Source organism: Phodopus roborovskii, unplaced genomic scaffold (genome assembly GCF_943737965.1).
Source record: "Phodopus roborovskii unplaced genomic scaffold, PHOROB, whole genome shotgun sequence".
NCBI classification, from domain to species: Eukaryota; Metazoa; Chordata; class Mammalia; order Rodentia; family Cricetidae; genus Phodopus; species Phodopus roborovskii.
Genome location: NW_026126571.1, coordinates 11,614,254 through 11,629,497, shown reverse-complemented (window position 1 = coordinate 11,629,497; position 15,244 = coordinate 11,614,254). Strand labels below are relative to the sequence as shown.

The window sequence follows — 15,244 nt, the reverse complement described above, 5'->3', positions numbered from 1 at the left end:
AAAAGGCATCAACATTTATGGAGCAACAGCCTGTGCCCTGCTGTCCTCTGTGGAATTACATGATCTTCACATAATGTGGCACTATATTAAGTGGTTAAGCTGAGTAACTTTCCACTTCATAAAGAGCCCAAAATACTGCATTTTCAATATAAACTTAAACATTGTAAATATTGGCCTTTTACTACATTATGGGATGTGGCACCATATTCTTGTCTTGCTATTGTGAAGCATTATCTTAAACTCACATGTAGTCATTTGATCACAATGAGAAACACCAACATCCATAGTGTACCATTATATTTTAAACTGTAAGAACTTTTTTAAAAAATTGTTTTAGTAAAGATGTATATTAAATGACTTGGTACATTGTTTCCATAATTTAGGTCTATATTATTTTATTTGTGTGTAACCTCAGGGTAAGAAATGGAGTACATAATATCTAAGAACATGGTCTTATTGAGCTCATTGGAGCACAAACACTTTAAACTCCTTTCCATGTGAATTCAGCGCTTACTGGTGTATCTATACTTTGAAAAGGCATAGAGTATGGGTGCATGTTTGTGATTTGTGACATACTAACCACTTGAATGAAATAACAGCTCAATTATGCTGTTTTTAATAAAAGTATTGTTTTCTTACTACACTGATATTTGACTCCCATCCCTGTGAACGCATTTTTTTTTTTTTTTTTGAGATTGCAAAATGGACAATACCAGAAGAGGGCATCAGGAACACATTATCTTTCTAGGTTATGTCACAAGCCATAGAGCAAAAACCACTGTCACAATAGAGATCAAGATGTCCCTCAATTGATCTTGGTCCCCAGTAAGATCCCCAAGGCTTTGCTCACTTTGGTTAGAGTTCTCATGGCACTGACTAAACCCAAAATTATCCCACTGAACCCAGAGATAAAGCAAGTCCAGGGTCATCTAAAGAGGGGAACAATCCTTTCCCTGAACTGTCATCTAGAAACAGCCATCTCTAGTTCAATAGGATCCTTTTCCTCCATCAATTCATTTTATCCGTAGCCCCATTTCTGATTGGAGGAAAATATACAAGGTAAGGTTGAATGGACAATGAAGATCTCTTCCAGGAAAAAAGCAAGCATAAAATGTGTCTAAATATTCTCAGAGTACATTAAAAATAATTCTCAACACACCTTTATCTAGATACAAATAGGCCTCAAACTATTCACTAGAATTTGCTTAGGAAATCACTTTAAATCAGGCTCACAGAAATGCAAAGGCAATTCTCTGGGTCAGAACTATTCATGAGAAGAAAAGGAAAACACTGAAATGTCCTTCCTTGTCAGTGTGATATCTATAAATAAGTAGACACTCTTCTGGGTTACCCAGCTTTACCTAAAATAAAGGACTGAAAAAGAGTATAAGCCAATAGATGTCTATTCCTTATCTTGTTATTTGCATATTTCAAAACCAGAAACCACAAACACCTGGTAGCTGCTTAAAAGTAATGAATTTTCAGAACAGTAGTAAGTAGCCTGAGACTGAGATTAGAAAGCACAATGGATTTTTGGGTGCAGATCTTCAGCTTCATGCTGATCAGTGTCACAGGTAAGATAGGCTCAGAGCTAAGAATTCAATACTGTATTCCCTGGAAAAGTTTGTGTCCAGCACAATCTACCTTTAATTTTATTTCTTCTAAATCTTGGATGGTATCAGGTTATTTGCCCATCTCTATGTCTACTAACATCTCTGTCTTTTCTTCTTAATCCTATTCATAGGGTCCAGGGCAGATATTGTGCTTACCCAGTCTCCAGCATCCAAGGCTGTATCTCAGGGGGAGAAGGTCACCATCACCTGTAGTGCCAGCTCAAGTGTAAGCACAAATTATTTGCACTGGTACCAACAGAAGCCTGGAGCTGCCCCCAAACTCCTGATTTATCAAACATCCAACCTGGCTTCTGGAGTCCCAACTCGCTTCAGTGGCAGTGGGTCTGGGACTTCTTATTCTCTCACAATCAGCAGCATAGAGGCTGGAGATGCTGCCACTTACTACTGTCAGCAGACTGATAGTTACCCATACCCACAGTGCTGTAGACTGGAACAAAAACCCTTAACCAACCTAGAGCCCAGCTGCTTCCTCCTAGAGATGAAATACAGCCAAGTGTTTCAGTGACAATGGCAGAATCTCTCAGGTATTCTTCAAAGGACAATTTATATCATACATACGTGTGTGTGTGTATGTGTGTGTGTGTACATTTCTTCCTACTATTAAAATTTCTCATATTGAAATGTTTTATGTGAGTACAGTACATTATTTTACCTCTATCAATTTTCTTGGTTGGTTTTCATGAGAAATACCTTTCTCCTGAAAATGAGCCTTGGATGTCACAGAGCTACATGAAGTTGAGTCAGGATAGGTGTGGAAAAGGATGCATACAAGTGTCCCAAAGTCTTTGGCTTCTGGGCATGTGACACTTTTTCACAGTGATGAGCATCTCCGACAGGTTGATTTTCCTGTATTTATGAGTCTGGCAAGATAGAAACAAGTTCATAGGAGTATAATCAGCAGTGTGATTATGCTACTTTCATGTTTCTTTATGAATATGGAGAAATTGAAATTTTCTAGTGTCTTGGGAGGGGTATGTAATTATAAATGAGTCAGAAGAGCCATGCCAATAAGTTACTTCTGTAGAGAATTGGTAGAAGCGGTGTTGGAGTTGAGACTATAGTATGTCTCACTCATTCTAACAGACACAGGAAATCCTCTTACTTACCTATTGGTTTCAAATAATGGCATGCTGTAGTCCATACAGGTTGCTTCATGTATTCTCTCTAATGCCCCTTGCATCTTTTGGTGATTTAATGTCTCCAATATTCCACTGCATCCCAGTGCTACCCTCAAGTAACATACTTATTTTATTCTCTATTTTTTATAGTTTTTTTTATATATAACCAAGAACATTTAAATGAAAACAAACATTTATAGACAATATTTGGGAATTTGGGCGTCGTTCTTTCCAAACTACTTCCTGCTGGTAAAGGGTGCCCTCATGGGGGATTCGAAGAAGATTCAGAAATCCTGGCTGTAGTCTGTAAGGCTGCTTTGTCCAGCTGTTTTGATTGTAGGATCACCTGGTACTCTATTTCAGGCAGTCTGGCTTGATCAAACCACATTAGTCTGAAAGGAATCCACAGCTTTTCATTTTCTGTGGAACAAAAATAGAAATTCTTTTCCCCAGTAACTTGTCCTTGAACTTAAATTTTGGAGTCAAAGCATTTTTTTTATTTAATTTTTACATGTCCATCCCTCCCTCCCACCCTCCCTCCCTCCCTCCTTCCTTCCCTTTTACCTTCTCTGCCCTCTCACGTGCACTCTAACCACCCTCCCCTCTCATCCCCCACCCCAATTCCATATGTAGGGGAATGCCATCCAGTTGGGGTCATGTAGATCTGACAGGTCCTGTGAAGTAGGGACTAGGGCTTCTCTCCTGTCTCTAGGTTAAGGCAGTTATCCCTCCATGGGGGATGTGTTTGCAAAGTCCTTTTGTGCACCAGGGATACATCCTGGCTCCACTGTCTGAGGTCCCTTAGACTGCTCAGTCCTTCTGGCTGAGACCCATATTCAAGGGGGCCTGAGTCAGTCCCATGCTGGCTTCCCAGCTATCAGTCTGGGGGCCTGTTAGCTCCTCCTTGTTCAGGTAAGCTGTCTCTATGTGTTTCTGCCGCCTGGTATTGTCCTCTCCATCTGCATCTGGGTTCTAGTTCGACTCAGTATTTATGTATGGGTGTTTGCTTCTGTTTCCAACAGGCATTAGTTGAGGGCTCCATGGATAAGTTAGTTGTTGATCTCATTCTCGGGGAAGGGCATTTATGGTAGCCTTTCCACAGAAGCTCAAATTGTTAGTTAGCAGCAGTCTTGTAGTTCTCTAGACCTTTCTTTGTGTTCAATTTTATCTTCAAACCAATATTGGCTCCTTCTTTTATGTTTTCTCTCTCTCTCTCTCTCTCTCTCTCTCTCTCTCTCTCTCTCTCTCTCTCTCTCTCTCTCTCTCTCTCTCCCCTGTCTTCTATTCCTAACCAGGCTCAATCTTCCTGGTTGCACATGTTTTCCATTCCTCCCCCTCGTTTTCTCCTACTTCTCTCTCCATTCGCTGCCCCCCCCACTTCCCCTGAGCTCTGGGGGACTTGTGCCTTCCTAGTTCTGTGAGGGACTTTATATGAATCTCTTAGAATACACCTTGTATCCTAGTTCCTTTTGATCTAGGTCTAAAATCCATATATGAGTGAGTACATACTGTGTTCCTCTTTTTTGTGACTGGGTTATCTCCTTCAGGATGGTTTCTTCAAGCGCCATCCACTTGCCTGCGAATTTCAAGATACCATTTTTTCTTCTGCAGAGTACGATTCCATTGTGTAGATGTGCCACATCTTCATTAACCATTCTTCTTTCCCATTGTCCCACTGTATCCCAGTGCTATCCTTACGTAAACATACTTATTTTATTCTCTATTTTTTTTATGCTTGTTGAAGTGAAGGGTTGAAGACACCTCCACTTAGTCTCCTCCCTGGAGGTCTCCAGGAACTTTTTCATGTGGTCTCTTCTAACTTCACTCATCCCAGGATTTTCTCTGGCTGATGTTCTCCTTTAGGATAATCTCTTACTACTTATGACTTCTTCTGTCCTCCTACTGAAAGAGTATCCTCCTCTGTCTTCGGATTTTTATTCTATAACAACCCTTCTTTCTTCTAAAATTGCACTGGTAATTTATTCTTGAAATGCTTTTCTCTCAAAAAATATTTATGAGAGACATATATAGCATTGAAGGCGAGGATGTGATTATATCACTAGACACAAGATAAATGTGTGTTTATTGGGGAACATTTACCCAGAAAAATACTAAGAACCACTGGTGTATTTCCCTGTTCTTCCTACTGGACTCTCTGACCCAGCAGAAAGAGAGTGCAAAGGAAAACCTCCTGAAGCTCTACTCTTTCTGCTTTCATCTGCCTGAGGCCATGCCCAAGGAAGTGTGAACACTATTTCAAGTTCACTGAAAAGACCCTTCATAGTATTATTTTTCTTTCTGTTTTAATAATAAAGTAAATTTATTAATAAGTATTTTTAACAGTACAAAAATTTCTGCAGAGTCTAGAAACTGGCCCCATACATATTCTTCAGGTTATGCTTAAAGAAATTAGCCATCTCAGCTCTTCTGACAAAGAAGTCTGTCTTCAGAGGACAGACCTTGCCACCTTCACTGGCAATCATATTGAGCTCTGACCCCAGCAAGGTCCAGCATCCCTATGGACTATTGGAATGTGTCTAAGAAAAGAGCCATCAATTAACAAGGCTGATCTTAGATCATACTGTTGTGAAAAATCTCTCTGGCTTACTGGATTCTAGACCATAAAGATTTCAAATTCTCAAAATACCAACAAATAAACCATAAGGAATTATCTAATGATATCAAGGAGTAACATAGAAACTTAATATCTTATAATGAACAGAATTTTAATTTATTAAGTAAAATATAGTTGTATTTCATATACCTAGACACTGCTATTATCGGAACTGCATTATTAAATAAATGCCCACTAACAGGCATGAATATATCATTAGTTGTTGGTCAGGGATAATCTAGAGATTTCACAGCTATTAGAGTATCCTCACATTTGTCTTGTTTGACCAACAGAATAGGATAAAACCACATAAACAATAGAGGAATCTGAGTGCATATGGGCTAGGTGCTTCCTCCCTGCTGGATGATATTTGATGTTGCTGGGGAAATGAAAGTGTTGGTGATTTTACATTTTTAGGAGCGAGCCCTATATCCAGTAACCTAAAATGACAAGAAAGAGGTGGCCACATGAACAGCAGTGGAACCACTGTCACATAATCAAACACTTTCTGATAGTATTTGAGAATCACTCCAGAGGGGGAATCCATGCTTAGGACTATAAACATGGAGGTTCAAACAAAACAAAAAACTGGGGTGGAGATAGATCACCGAATCTAAGTGGTAATTGAATACTCTTATCTCCTATTCAGGAGATTTGTTGTGGGAATCTTTATGTAATAAGTCCTCTAAAGCCAAGGATAGTGGAAGATAGGAGATGTCATCCATGCAATAAGACCAGGATGTCTCTTGAAAGGGTTTGATTCTAGATCTAGTTTATATTCTCACATTGTACTCTAGCACAGGGCTTCCCAACAGGTGAGGCCAAACCCTCTTGGTGATTGAATGACCCCTTCACAGGGGTTGTCTAAGGCCTTCTCTATGTTAGATATTTACATTACAATCAATAACAGCAAAATTGTAATTTTGAAGTAGCAACAAAAATAATTTTAAAATTAAGGTCACCACAGCCTAAATAATTGTATTAAAGTGTCACAAAATTTTGACATTTGAGAAGCTAGGTGGGCAAGCAAGCAAGCTCTTACACACGTGTTACATGATGTATCTCTAATAACAGAGAAACAATTTTCACTGCAGTAAATTGTTTGAAATGAAACATTCAGATTTGTTCAACATGCATGCTCTTGAGCTTTGGAGTCTTCTTACACATGCCTGAAGCTTGAGAATATTTGAATTGAATTTTTATCCCTGAAATCCATTCCCTTAAAGAATAGCATAAACCATACTAGTCGGCATGAATAAACCACAATTTACTTTTAATCTCAACCTATAAAGCACAGGTTTATAAAGAGTCATTTCACAGACCCATGGTACAGTCTGAATAATGTGCCATCCTAGTTGCTTTCAACCTCACTGTCAATAACCTTTCCTTGGAGATATATACATCCAAGACAGGTCCCCAAGTCATAAGAATTACAGTAGGCTGCCATGTAGATAGACCATTAAAAAAGAGCGTGTGGAAAAACAGAGAAGTTGTAGTGGCATGCCCCCCCCCCCGCAGGATGAAAATGAGACTCCATGGTTGCTCGAATGGCTGGTACAGTGTTTGCAGCAAAGATATTCTGATCCTGATATTGTTGATAATAAACCAGAAATACCAGAGAGAGGCCTACGTGTCTATGTCCCTGATCCACCAATTTTATACCCAGGAATCTGGGTAGGAAAAAAAATGTTGTTGTAGTGAATGATACACCACTTTTAGATTGACCTGCCACTCAAGAATTCCAGATTGATTGAAATCTTCACATTTTGTGTATGGTAAAGGGATCCTTGTATGTTGTATAAAAATGTTACTTTGGAGGGTTGTCTTGGAGTATATCCAAAACCAATGATGGTATATGATAAACAATATACTTATATCACGTTTTTTGCTTCCTCAAAGTAATTGGGTAAATGATACTTCACTCCCTCAATGATTTCCTCCATGCATGAAAGAATTAAAAGAGCCTAATGGAACTTTGGTATGAAAACATTATACTGGCATCATCCTGTTAAAGTACAAGATCAGAGGGATATCACAGTATATTTTTAACTGGTCTCAAAATCAGTGTGGTCATAGTGACTTTTATCCTGTGTCTGCAACAGAATATTGGAGCCAAGAATTGTCAGCTGGAATTTGATATTCCAGCATGAGCATTTCACGAACTTATGTTGGAAACTTGGTGCTTCCATGGGACCAGTGGAAGGATAATACAGTTCTTTGACACATTCTTGTCCTCTGAAAGAAAATAAAACAGTTTTTGCTTCTGTGAAAGTGCCCTATGTTCTTTTAGTGGGAAAGGATGCTTCTATGTTTGATATATCATGCCCTAATTGAATTTTGGATAATTTTTTTTCTTATGTGGATAATCAAACCCATGTGTTAGTGTGAAAAACACCTCTTTTGAAATGTTGCAAATGTATATATATGATGCTTGGTTTGATGATAATGTGTTTCAAGTAAATGAAGAATTCATGAAAGCTTTAAGTATACAAAAATGTACTGTCAGATTAGCTTTAGCAGTAATTACATCCCTTATTGTTATGATTACTACTGTTCTGGCCATTTCAATGACTTTGTTTCACTATGCAGAGTTTGTTAATAAATTATCTAAGTATGTTGCTATAACTTTAAAGACACAAGAAGATACAGATGTAAAAATGGATCATAAATTGAATGCCTTGTATGATATTATATGATTAGTAAGAGATGAGCTCCAGAATCTGAAAACAAGACAATATTTAAAATATCATGCTAATTATTAACGGATTTGTGTTACAACTGTGTATAATGAAAGTGTTATTGGTTGGGAAAGAGTTAAAATACACATTAAAGGAATTTGACATGATTTTTATGAATTCTTTGACTTGGCTAAATTATATCAAGATGTTGAACTAAGTTGTCAGATCAAATGATACATATAGTGCATTCCACAAAGAAATATTACTTGAATACTTAAAAAACAAAGAGTATAGACAAAATTCAACAAGAAATATAATAAATGGACTAACAAAATTAGTAATTATCAAAAGTAAAACACAAAGGAAGAGTAAACAACCTCTGGCTCTTACAATCTTCCTGCCCTATTCTGTAAATGTTCCTGAGCCTTGGAAAGATGTGTTACAGATAGCCACTTTGTGGCTGAATACACCACTAATACTTATTTTTTACAGTTTGACTCTTTGTAAGTGTCTATGCTAGCCATGATGCATTACCCAAAGAAGCTTCTCTAATGTGAATTGATAGCTTTACTAATCTATGTGTAAAAAGAAATTAATTTAGAAGGTAGCTTAACACTGAATGCATTTAGCAAACTAATACCAGTATGTTGGTCCACCCGAGCCTGTGAGCTCCTCAAACCTTGGTTTTTGGGTCATACCAGCACTAAAGAGAAATGGGGTCATTTATTTGAAATTGTCACTAAACTTAATTTAAAAATCTTTCTTGTAACTCCAAAACACCTGTACCACTCATCATCACATGATCATGTCTTACATTTAATGTCACTATTGTGGGTCACATGGTTCACAGTTGTGTAAGACTATTCATGTTTATTTCTTTTTAGCAACTCACATAACATTTCTGTATTATTGACTAGTCTTCAGGGTTTCTCTTTTGCCTGATTAATACTGACTTGCTTTCTCCACATCCTTTGGCAAATGCGTATAGTGTTCTTAGAAATAGCATCTCACCACTTCAAAACACTTTAAAATTATGATGTGGAACTGTGTTTGTTTGTCTTCTACTGTTTTGATAAAATGATGACCAAAAGCAACTTACAAAAGGATTTATTTTAGAAGAAAGGCTTTAGATGTTTAGAGTCTGTGACAGTAGAGAGAAGGCATGATGCCTAGAGTAGCAGTTGAAAGCACATGTCATGAACTGCAAGCTGAAAATAAAGAACAAAATAGAATTTTGTATAGCTTTGAAATATCAAAGCTTCTCCCCAGCAATATACTTCTTCCACCAAACTCACACCTCCAATATGTACAGTGACAAAAACTGAGGACCAAGTATAAACACTTGATCTGATTGATAGGGTACACTCTTATTCAAATGATTACAGCAGCTAAGAACAATAGTAATCACATTGTTTAGGGGGGAATCTACACTATACCTCTTATCAACATCTTGAAGGGACTTATAACTAACATGCATATAGTTTATTATTTGGCAACTTACTAGTCTTGAAATGAGCATAATACCCCGTGAAGGCTAACTAAAATTGAACTCATTTGTATATGTAAGATTATATATGAAACTTATCAATTAATAAATTATTTTATGCATTTTTACTTAGTGTTAGTTTTATCTTCCTCTGCAGCTCCCTCCTTGGAAATTTTCTGCCATTCATCTTGAAACTTTACGCCCCCTGTCCATTATTTTTGTTTCTCCTTTCATAGTATCAGTCTTTATCTTGCAATCTTATGATCTTTCTTGCTATGCCCCACCCTAATAGTCCCTTTCTAATTTCCTGGTTTCAACAACTACTTCAAATTGAGCACACAATGTGAAATACATGATTTTTTATCTGAATTTACTACAGAATTTTACAATTTAAATTTTCTTCATATCCAAATAAACAGATGGATTTTTATCCCATAAAAATAGAAAGTAGTTATGTTGCTTGAAGGAAACTGAGAACAATGGGAGATAACCATGCGTTAAGTCATACTGAGACATATCATCACATTTAGGCATATATAATCACATGTGTGTATATGACATGAATGACAAGTGAAACTCTGAAAAGAACAGACAATTAGGTTTTAGTTGTGTTATCCTAGTTTAAGAGGACACTGAAATGGATTACTGAGGGCCAATGTATTTATTATCAAAGTCATTACTGATTTATGTGGTGAAAAGACAAACATAGGGGGACAGCAGGATGAAAGGCTCCAGGAATAGTTCAGTCCCTATCACTAAAGAGTGAACGGTGGGGTCTCTGCAAGGAATCGGAGTCCATGTCAGAGAACTGGGTTCTGTTTCTATATCTTTTTTTTTTTTTTTTGGCTTGCAAGAAGTTTACAGCAAAAGCCTACAGCTAAGATGTCTGATTCTCAGATAAAGAAGACCAGGGAATGGATTGTAATGGTTTGAAAGAAAATGTCCCCTATAGAGAGTGACACTATTAGGAGGTGTGGCTTTGTTGGAGCAGGTGTGGCCTTGTTGTAAGGAGTATATCACAATGCAGATGGGCTTTGGGGTGCCCTATGCTCCACTAAAGCCCAATGTGGGATAAAGAGAGTTGCTACTTCTGCCTGCAGAACAAGATATAGGAATCTCAGTTAATTCTTCAGTGCTATGTCTGCCTACATGACTGCATGCTTCTTGTCATGATGAAAATAGACTTTAACCTCTGAAACTGTAAGCCAGACTTTATAAAATGTTTTACTTTATAAGAGTTGCCATGGCCATGGTGTCTCTCGACAGCAATAGAAAGCTGAATTAGAATATAATAGCTGCATGAAATTACTCAAAAGATAATTCGTCCAAAAAGAGAAGGTATTGGTTTCTGAAAGGTCTAATGCATATGACTGCCTGTTTTGATTGATATGAGTTGTTCAGTACACATGTCCTTTTGTTTTTGTTTTTTCAAGGAGGGATGTCTCTGTGTAACAGCCCAAAGTTTCAAAAGCCCAAGCCTTTCCAAGTTATCTTTCTCCTTTGCTCTGCTATGTTTCCTCATTAGAGAAAAAATGTGTAAACTCTGTTTCCTACTTAGAGAGAAAAGTGTAAACTCTTAGCTACTGCTCCAAGACCATGCCTCTTCACCTGCGGAAATGCTTACTGCCGTGTTGGTCATGGCACCAAACATAAGATGCAACCATAAGAATATAAATTAAGTTATTTCATCTATAAATTGTCTCAGTCTGGGATTCATGTCACAACAATGGAAATTTAACTAAGATTCTTGAACTCCTAGTCAGAAAAGACATGGATAAATTGTTAATTGAAGAAAGGTTCCTCCTCTCCATGGATATTATATGATATTTGACATCATAGATGAGGACCAGGTAGTACAGAAAAAGAAAGGACTTCAAGTTCTATTATAGAGATATACTCCTGAAAACATCATGGTATTGGCACAAAAATAGACAGGTATATCAATGAAATCTAATTGAAAACCCTGATATTAACTCACACACATATGAACACCTGATTTTTGACAAAGAAGCTAAAAAGATACAATGGAAAAGAGAAACAATCTTCAACAAATGGTGCTGGACTGGATAGATCCATATCTATCACCACTAATGAAACTTAAGTGCAAATGGATTAAGACCTCAACATAAAACCAGCCACACTAAACCTCTTAGAAGAGAAATTAGGAGGTACCTGTAGAGAGCCACCTGTGCCATTCCGGAAGATGGCGCCGGTTTCCTGTCCATAAGCCAGCAAGGCGCGATCCACGTCATGGGGTGACCGTTACTAGCCTTGCGGGCTGCACCTGTCAGTAACGGACACGGCTCCTCTGAGCATATATAAGCAGAGCCCTTTTTCCTCCTCGGGGTCTTCCCTCAACTTGCTGTAATGAGCCGCGCAATAAACATAGCTGCAGAAGAATCCTGTTGTTGAGCATCGTTCTTGCAGGCAAGGTGATACCACTCGACAAGTGGTGCCGAAACCTGGGAACCTGACATCAGCGGCAAAAGGGGGACCCTTCAGTCAGCTGTAGAGGATTCAGAACTGTGGCAGACAGGTAACAAAATAAGGTAAGTTCTGATAGACATGCTATCAGGAAAGCATGTCAGAAGCAGAACGTGACAAAAAGTTGGGTGCGCGCAAAAAGAAAAAGGCTAGCAAAGAGAAAGTGAAAGAGCCCCGAGAGACTGATCAAAAAAAAAATAAAGAAAGAAAGAAAGAAAGAAAGAAAATAGAAAAGAAACAGAATAATAAAAAGCCACAGAGGGAGAGAATCTGGATACTGTACAATATTATATTGTCTTTGTATTGTTTGACTGCTGAGGAAACAACTGTTAAAGGAAATGTTGCTGGATTAATTCAATTTATATATTTTAAAAATGCTTTGACTCCAAAATTTTAAGTTCAAGGACAAGTTACTGGGGAAAAGGATTTCTATTTTTATTTCAACAGGAAATAAAAAGCTGTGGATTCCTTCCAGACTAATGTGGTTTGAGCAAGCCAGACCGCCTGAAACAGAGTACCAGGTGATCCTACATTCAAAACAGCTGAACAAAGCAGCCTTGCAGTTAACTCAGATGTTTCCTGTTTTTGAGGAGGATGGAAATCGTACTCATCAACCTTTGGAACATAAGCAGGTTAAGGAATTGGCTGAATCTGTCTGTGCTTATGGCATTAATTCTAACTACACCTCCTCATAGTAGAGAGACTGTCTGCTATGGCTATGACCTCTGCAGACTGGATGTTTGTCACAAAAAGCATGCCTCACTATGGGGCAATATTTGGAATGGAAAGCCATATGGCATGATCTTAGCCAATCACAGGCCTCCATTGATTCACGATTAAAAGGAGGATGATGGTAGTCAATCAGAGAATTGATTTGGTGCAGGAACAAATTGACACACTCTGGCAGCTAGCCTAACTGGGCTGTCAATGGAAATATTCCAGTTTATGTGTTGCCAGTGTACAACATGAAAATTATACAAGAGCTGCAAACCTTTCTAAACAACTTTTTCAGTATCTTTTAGGTGAATGGACAGGAGAATTTGATAGCCTGATGGACCAACTCTGAATGGCCATCGTCCATGTGAATTCCACCCGTGTGGACGCCTCTCTATCAGAAGGATTGTTCTCCTGGATCTCCACCGCTTTTTCCCACTTTAAGGAGTGGGCGGGTGTAATGGGGTTTGGCCTGCTGTTATGTGGTGGGGTGGTGCTCCTGCTCTGGTTGGTGTGTAAGCTACGTACTCAACAGACATGTGACAAAGTGGTTATCGCTCAAGCCCTAGCTGCTACGGAGATAGGCTCCTCTCCCACTGTGTGGCTAAGCACATTAAAAAATGGACATTAATTGTCCAATAGGACAGCCCTTGCACCCTGAGTCTTCTATGACATTGCACCAGGTTAGGGTGTCCATTTTTTTTTTTTTTTTACCAGAAACAGCCCTAACGTTCTGCGGGGTTTTTTCCCATTGCACGCAGACAGGTGCTTCTTTAGTTTAGCCTGCTGTAATAAATTCTTCACGCTCAGGTTGCTTGGCTTAGCACTGCACTCTGGGTTGACTCTGGCCATGAGCAGCTCTGAGAAGGGCAAGTCTGGTTGCATGTGGGTTGGTGTCCAAGGCCCCACCTCCAGGGAAAAGATGCCTGACGGGTATGGCACTGACTTGGCTGACTACCAGGATTCAGGGTCATTACAATGTCCATCTCATTACTGGAGATCAGACTACTACCCTTGTCTGTTGCGTTTATGAAACAAAAAAGGGGGAGATGTAGAGAGCCACCGGTGCCATTCCCGAAGATGGCACCAGTTTCCTGTCCATAAGCCAGCAAGGCGCGGATGCGGGATCCACGTCATGGGGTGACCGGTACGAGCGTTGTGGGCTGCACCTGTCAGTAACGGACACAGCTCCTCTGCAACTGTCAGTAACGGACACAGCTCCTCTGCAACTGTCAGTAACAGACACAGCTCCTCTATATAAGCAGATCCCTTTTTCCTCCTCGGGTCTTCCCTCAACTTGCTGTAATGAGCCGCGCAATAAACATAGCTGCAGAAGAATCCTGTTGTTGAGTGTCGTTCTTGCAGGCAAGGCGATAGTGCTCGACAGGTACCCTTGAACAAATTGGTGCCGGAGATCACTTCCTGAAAATAACATCAGTATCACAGACACTCATATTGACAATGAATGGGACCTTCTGAAACAGAAGCTTCTGAAAGGCAAAGGACACAGTCAACAAAACAAAACAACAGCCCACAGAATAGGAAAAGATCGTCACCAATGCCACATCTGACAGAAGGCTGATCTCCAAAATATACAAAGAACTTAGTAAGCTAGTCACCAAAACACCATATAATCCAATTAAAAGTTGGAGATCTAACTAGAGACTTCTCAATACAGGCTCTAAAATGGCTGAAAGACACTTAAAGTGTTCAACATCCTTAGCCATCAGGGAAATGCAAATCAAAACAACTCAGATATCATCTTACTCCTGTCAGAATGGCTAAAATATAAAACACCAATGACAGTTTATGTTAAATAGGATGTAGAGAAAGGGGAACGCTGCTACATCGCTGGTTTATATCAGCATTATTTGTAATATCCAAAACCTAGAAACAACACAGATGCCCCTCACCTGAAGAATGGATAAAGAATAGTGGTACATTTACACAATGGAGTACTACTCAGCAGAAAAACAATAACAACAACCAACCAACAAACAAACAAACAAAAATAATTGGAATTTTGAAAATTCCCAGGCAAATGGATGGAACTAGAAGAAACCATTCTGAGTGAGGTAACCCAGTCACAAAAAAGACAAACATGGTACATACTCACTCATATATGGGATTGAAACATGGAGCAATGCATTACCAGCCTATAAATCACACTGAAGCTAGGAAACAAGGAAAACCCTAAGAGAGACATACATGGCCCCCAAGAGAAGGAGAAAGTGACAAGATCTCCTGAGCAAGTAAGGAGCAGGGGATGGAAGGGGAAGAGAGTCAGGAGAAAGGAAGGAGGAGAAAAGAAGGGGAGAGAACATGAGGGAAAATGGAAGGTTGAGTCAAGGAAGAAGAGAGGAGAGCAAGAAAAGAGATATCTTAACAGAAGAAGCCACTAGAGAAACATCCAGAGACCTACAAGGATGAACCCAACTAACAATCTAAGCAATAGTGGAGAGGCTGCCTTAAATACCCTTTCCTTATAATGAGATTGATGACTACCTTATATGCTA

General features: G+C 38.9%; 1 protein-coding gene and 1 gene segment (V, D, J or C); one reads left to right on the top strand and one right to left on the bottom strand.

The window, feature by feature from the left end:
- The window catches only part of LOC127235735 (ribose-5-phosphate isomerase), an 877,486-nt gene that overhangs the window by 591,284 nt on the left and 270,958 nt on the right, over positions 1-15,244 (bottom strand). The gene's annotated exons all lie outside the window — the stretch shown is intronic.
- LOC127235849 (Ig kappa chain V-IV region S107B-like) lies at positions 1,516-2,139 on the top strand. The segment is given in 2 exon segments: positions 1,516-1,574; positions 1,745-2,139. Coding segments are annotated over 2 exon segments (444 nt in total).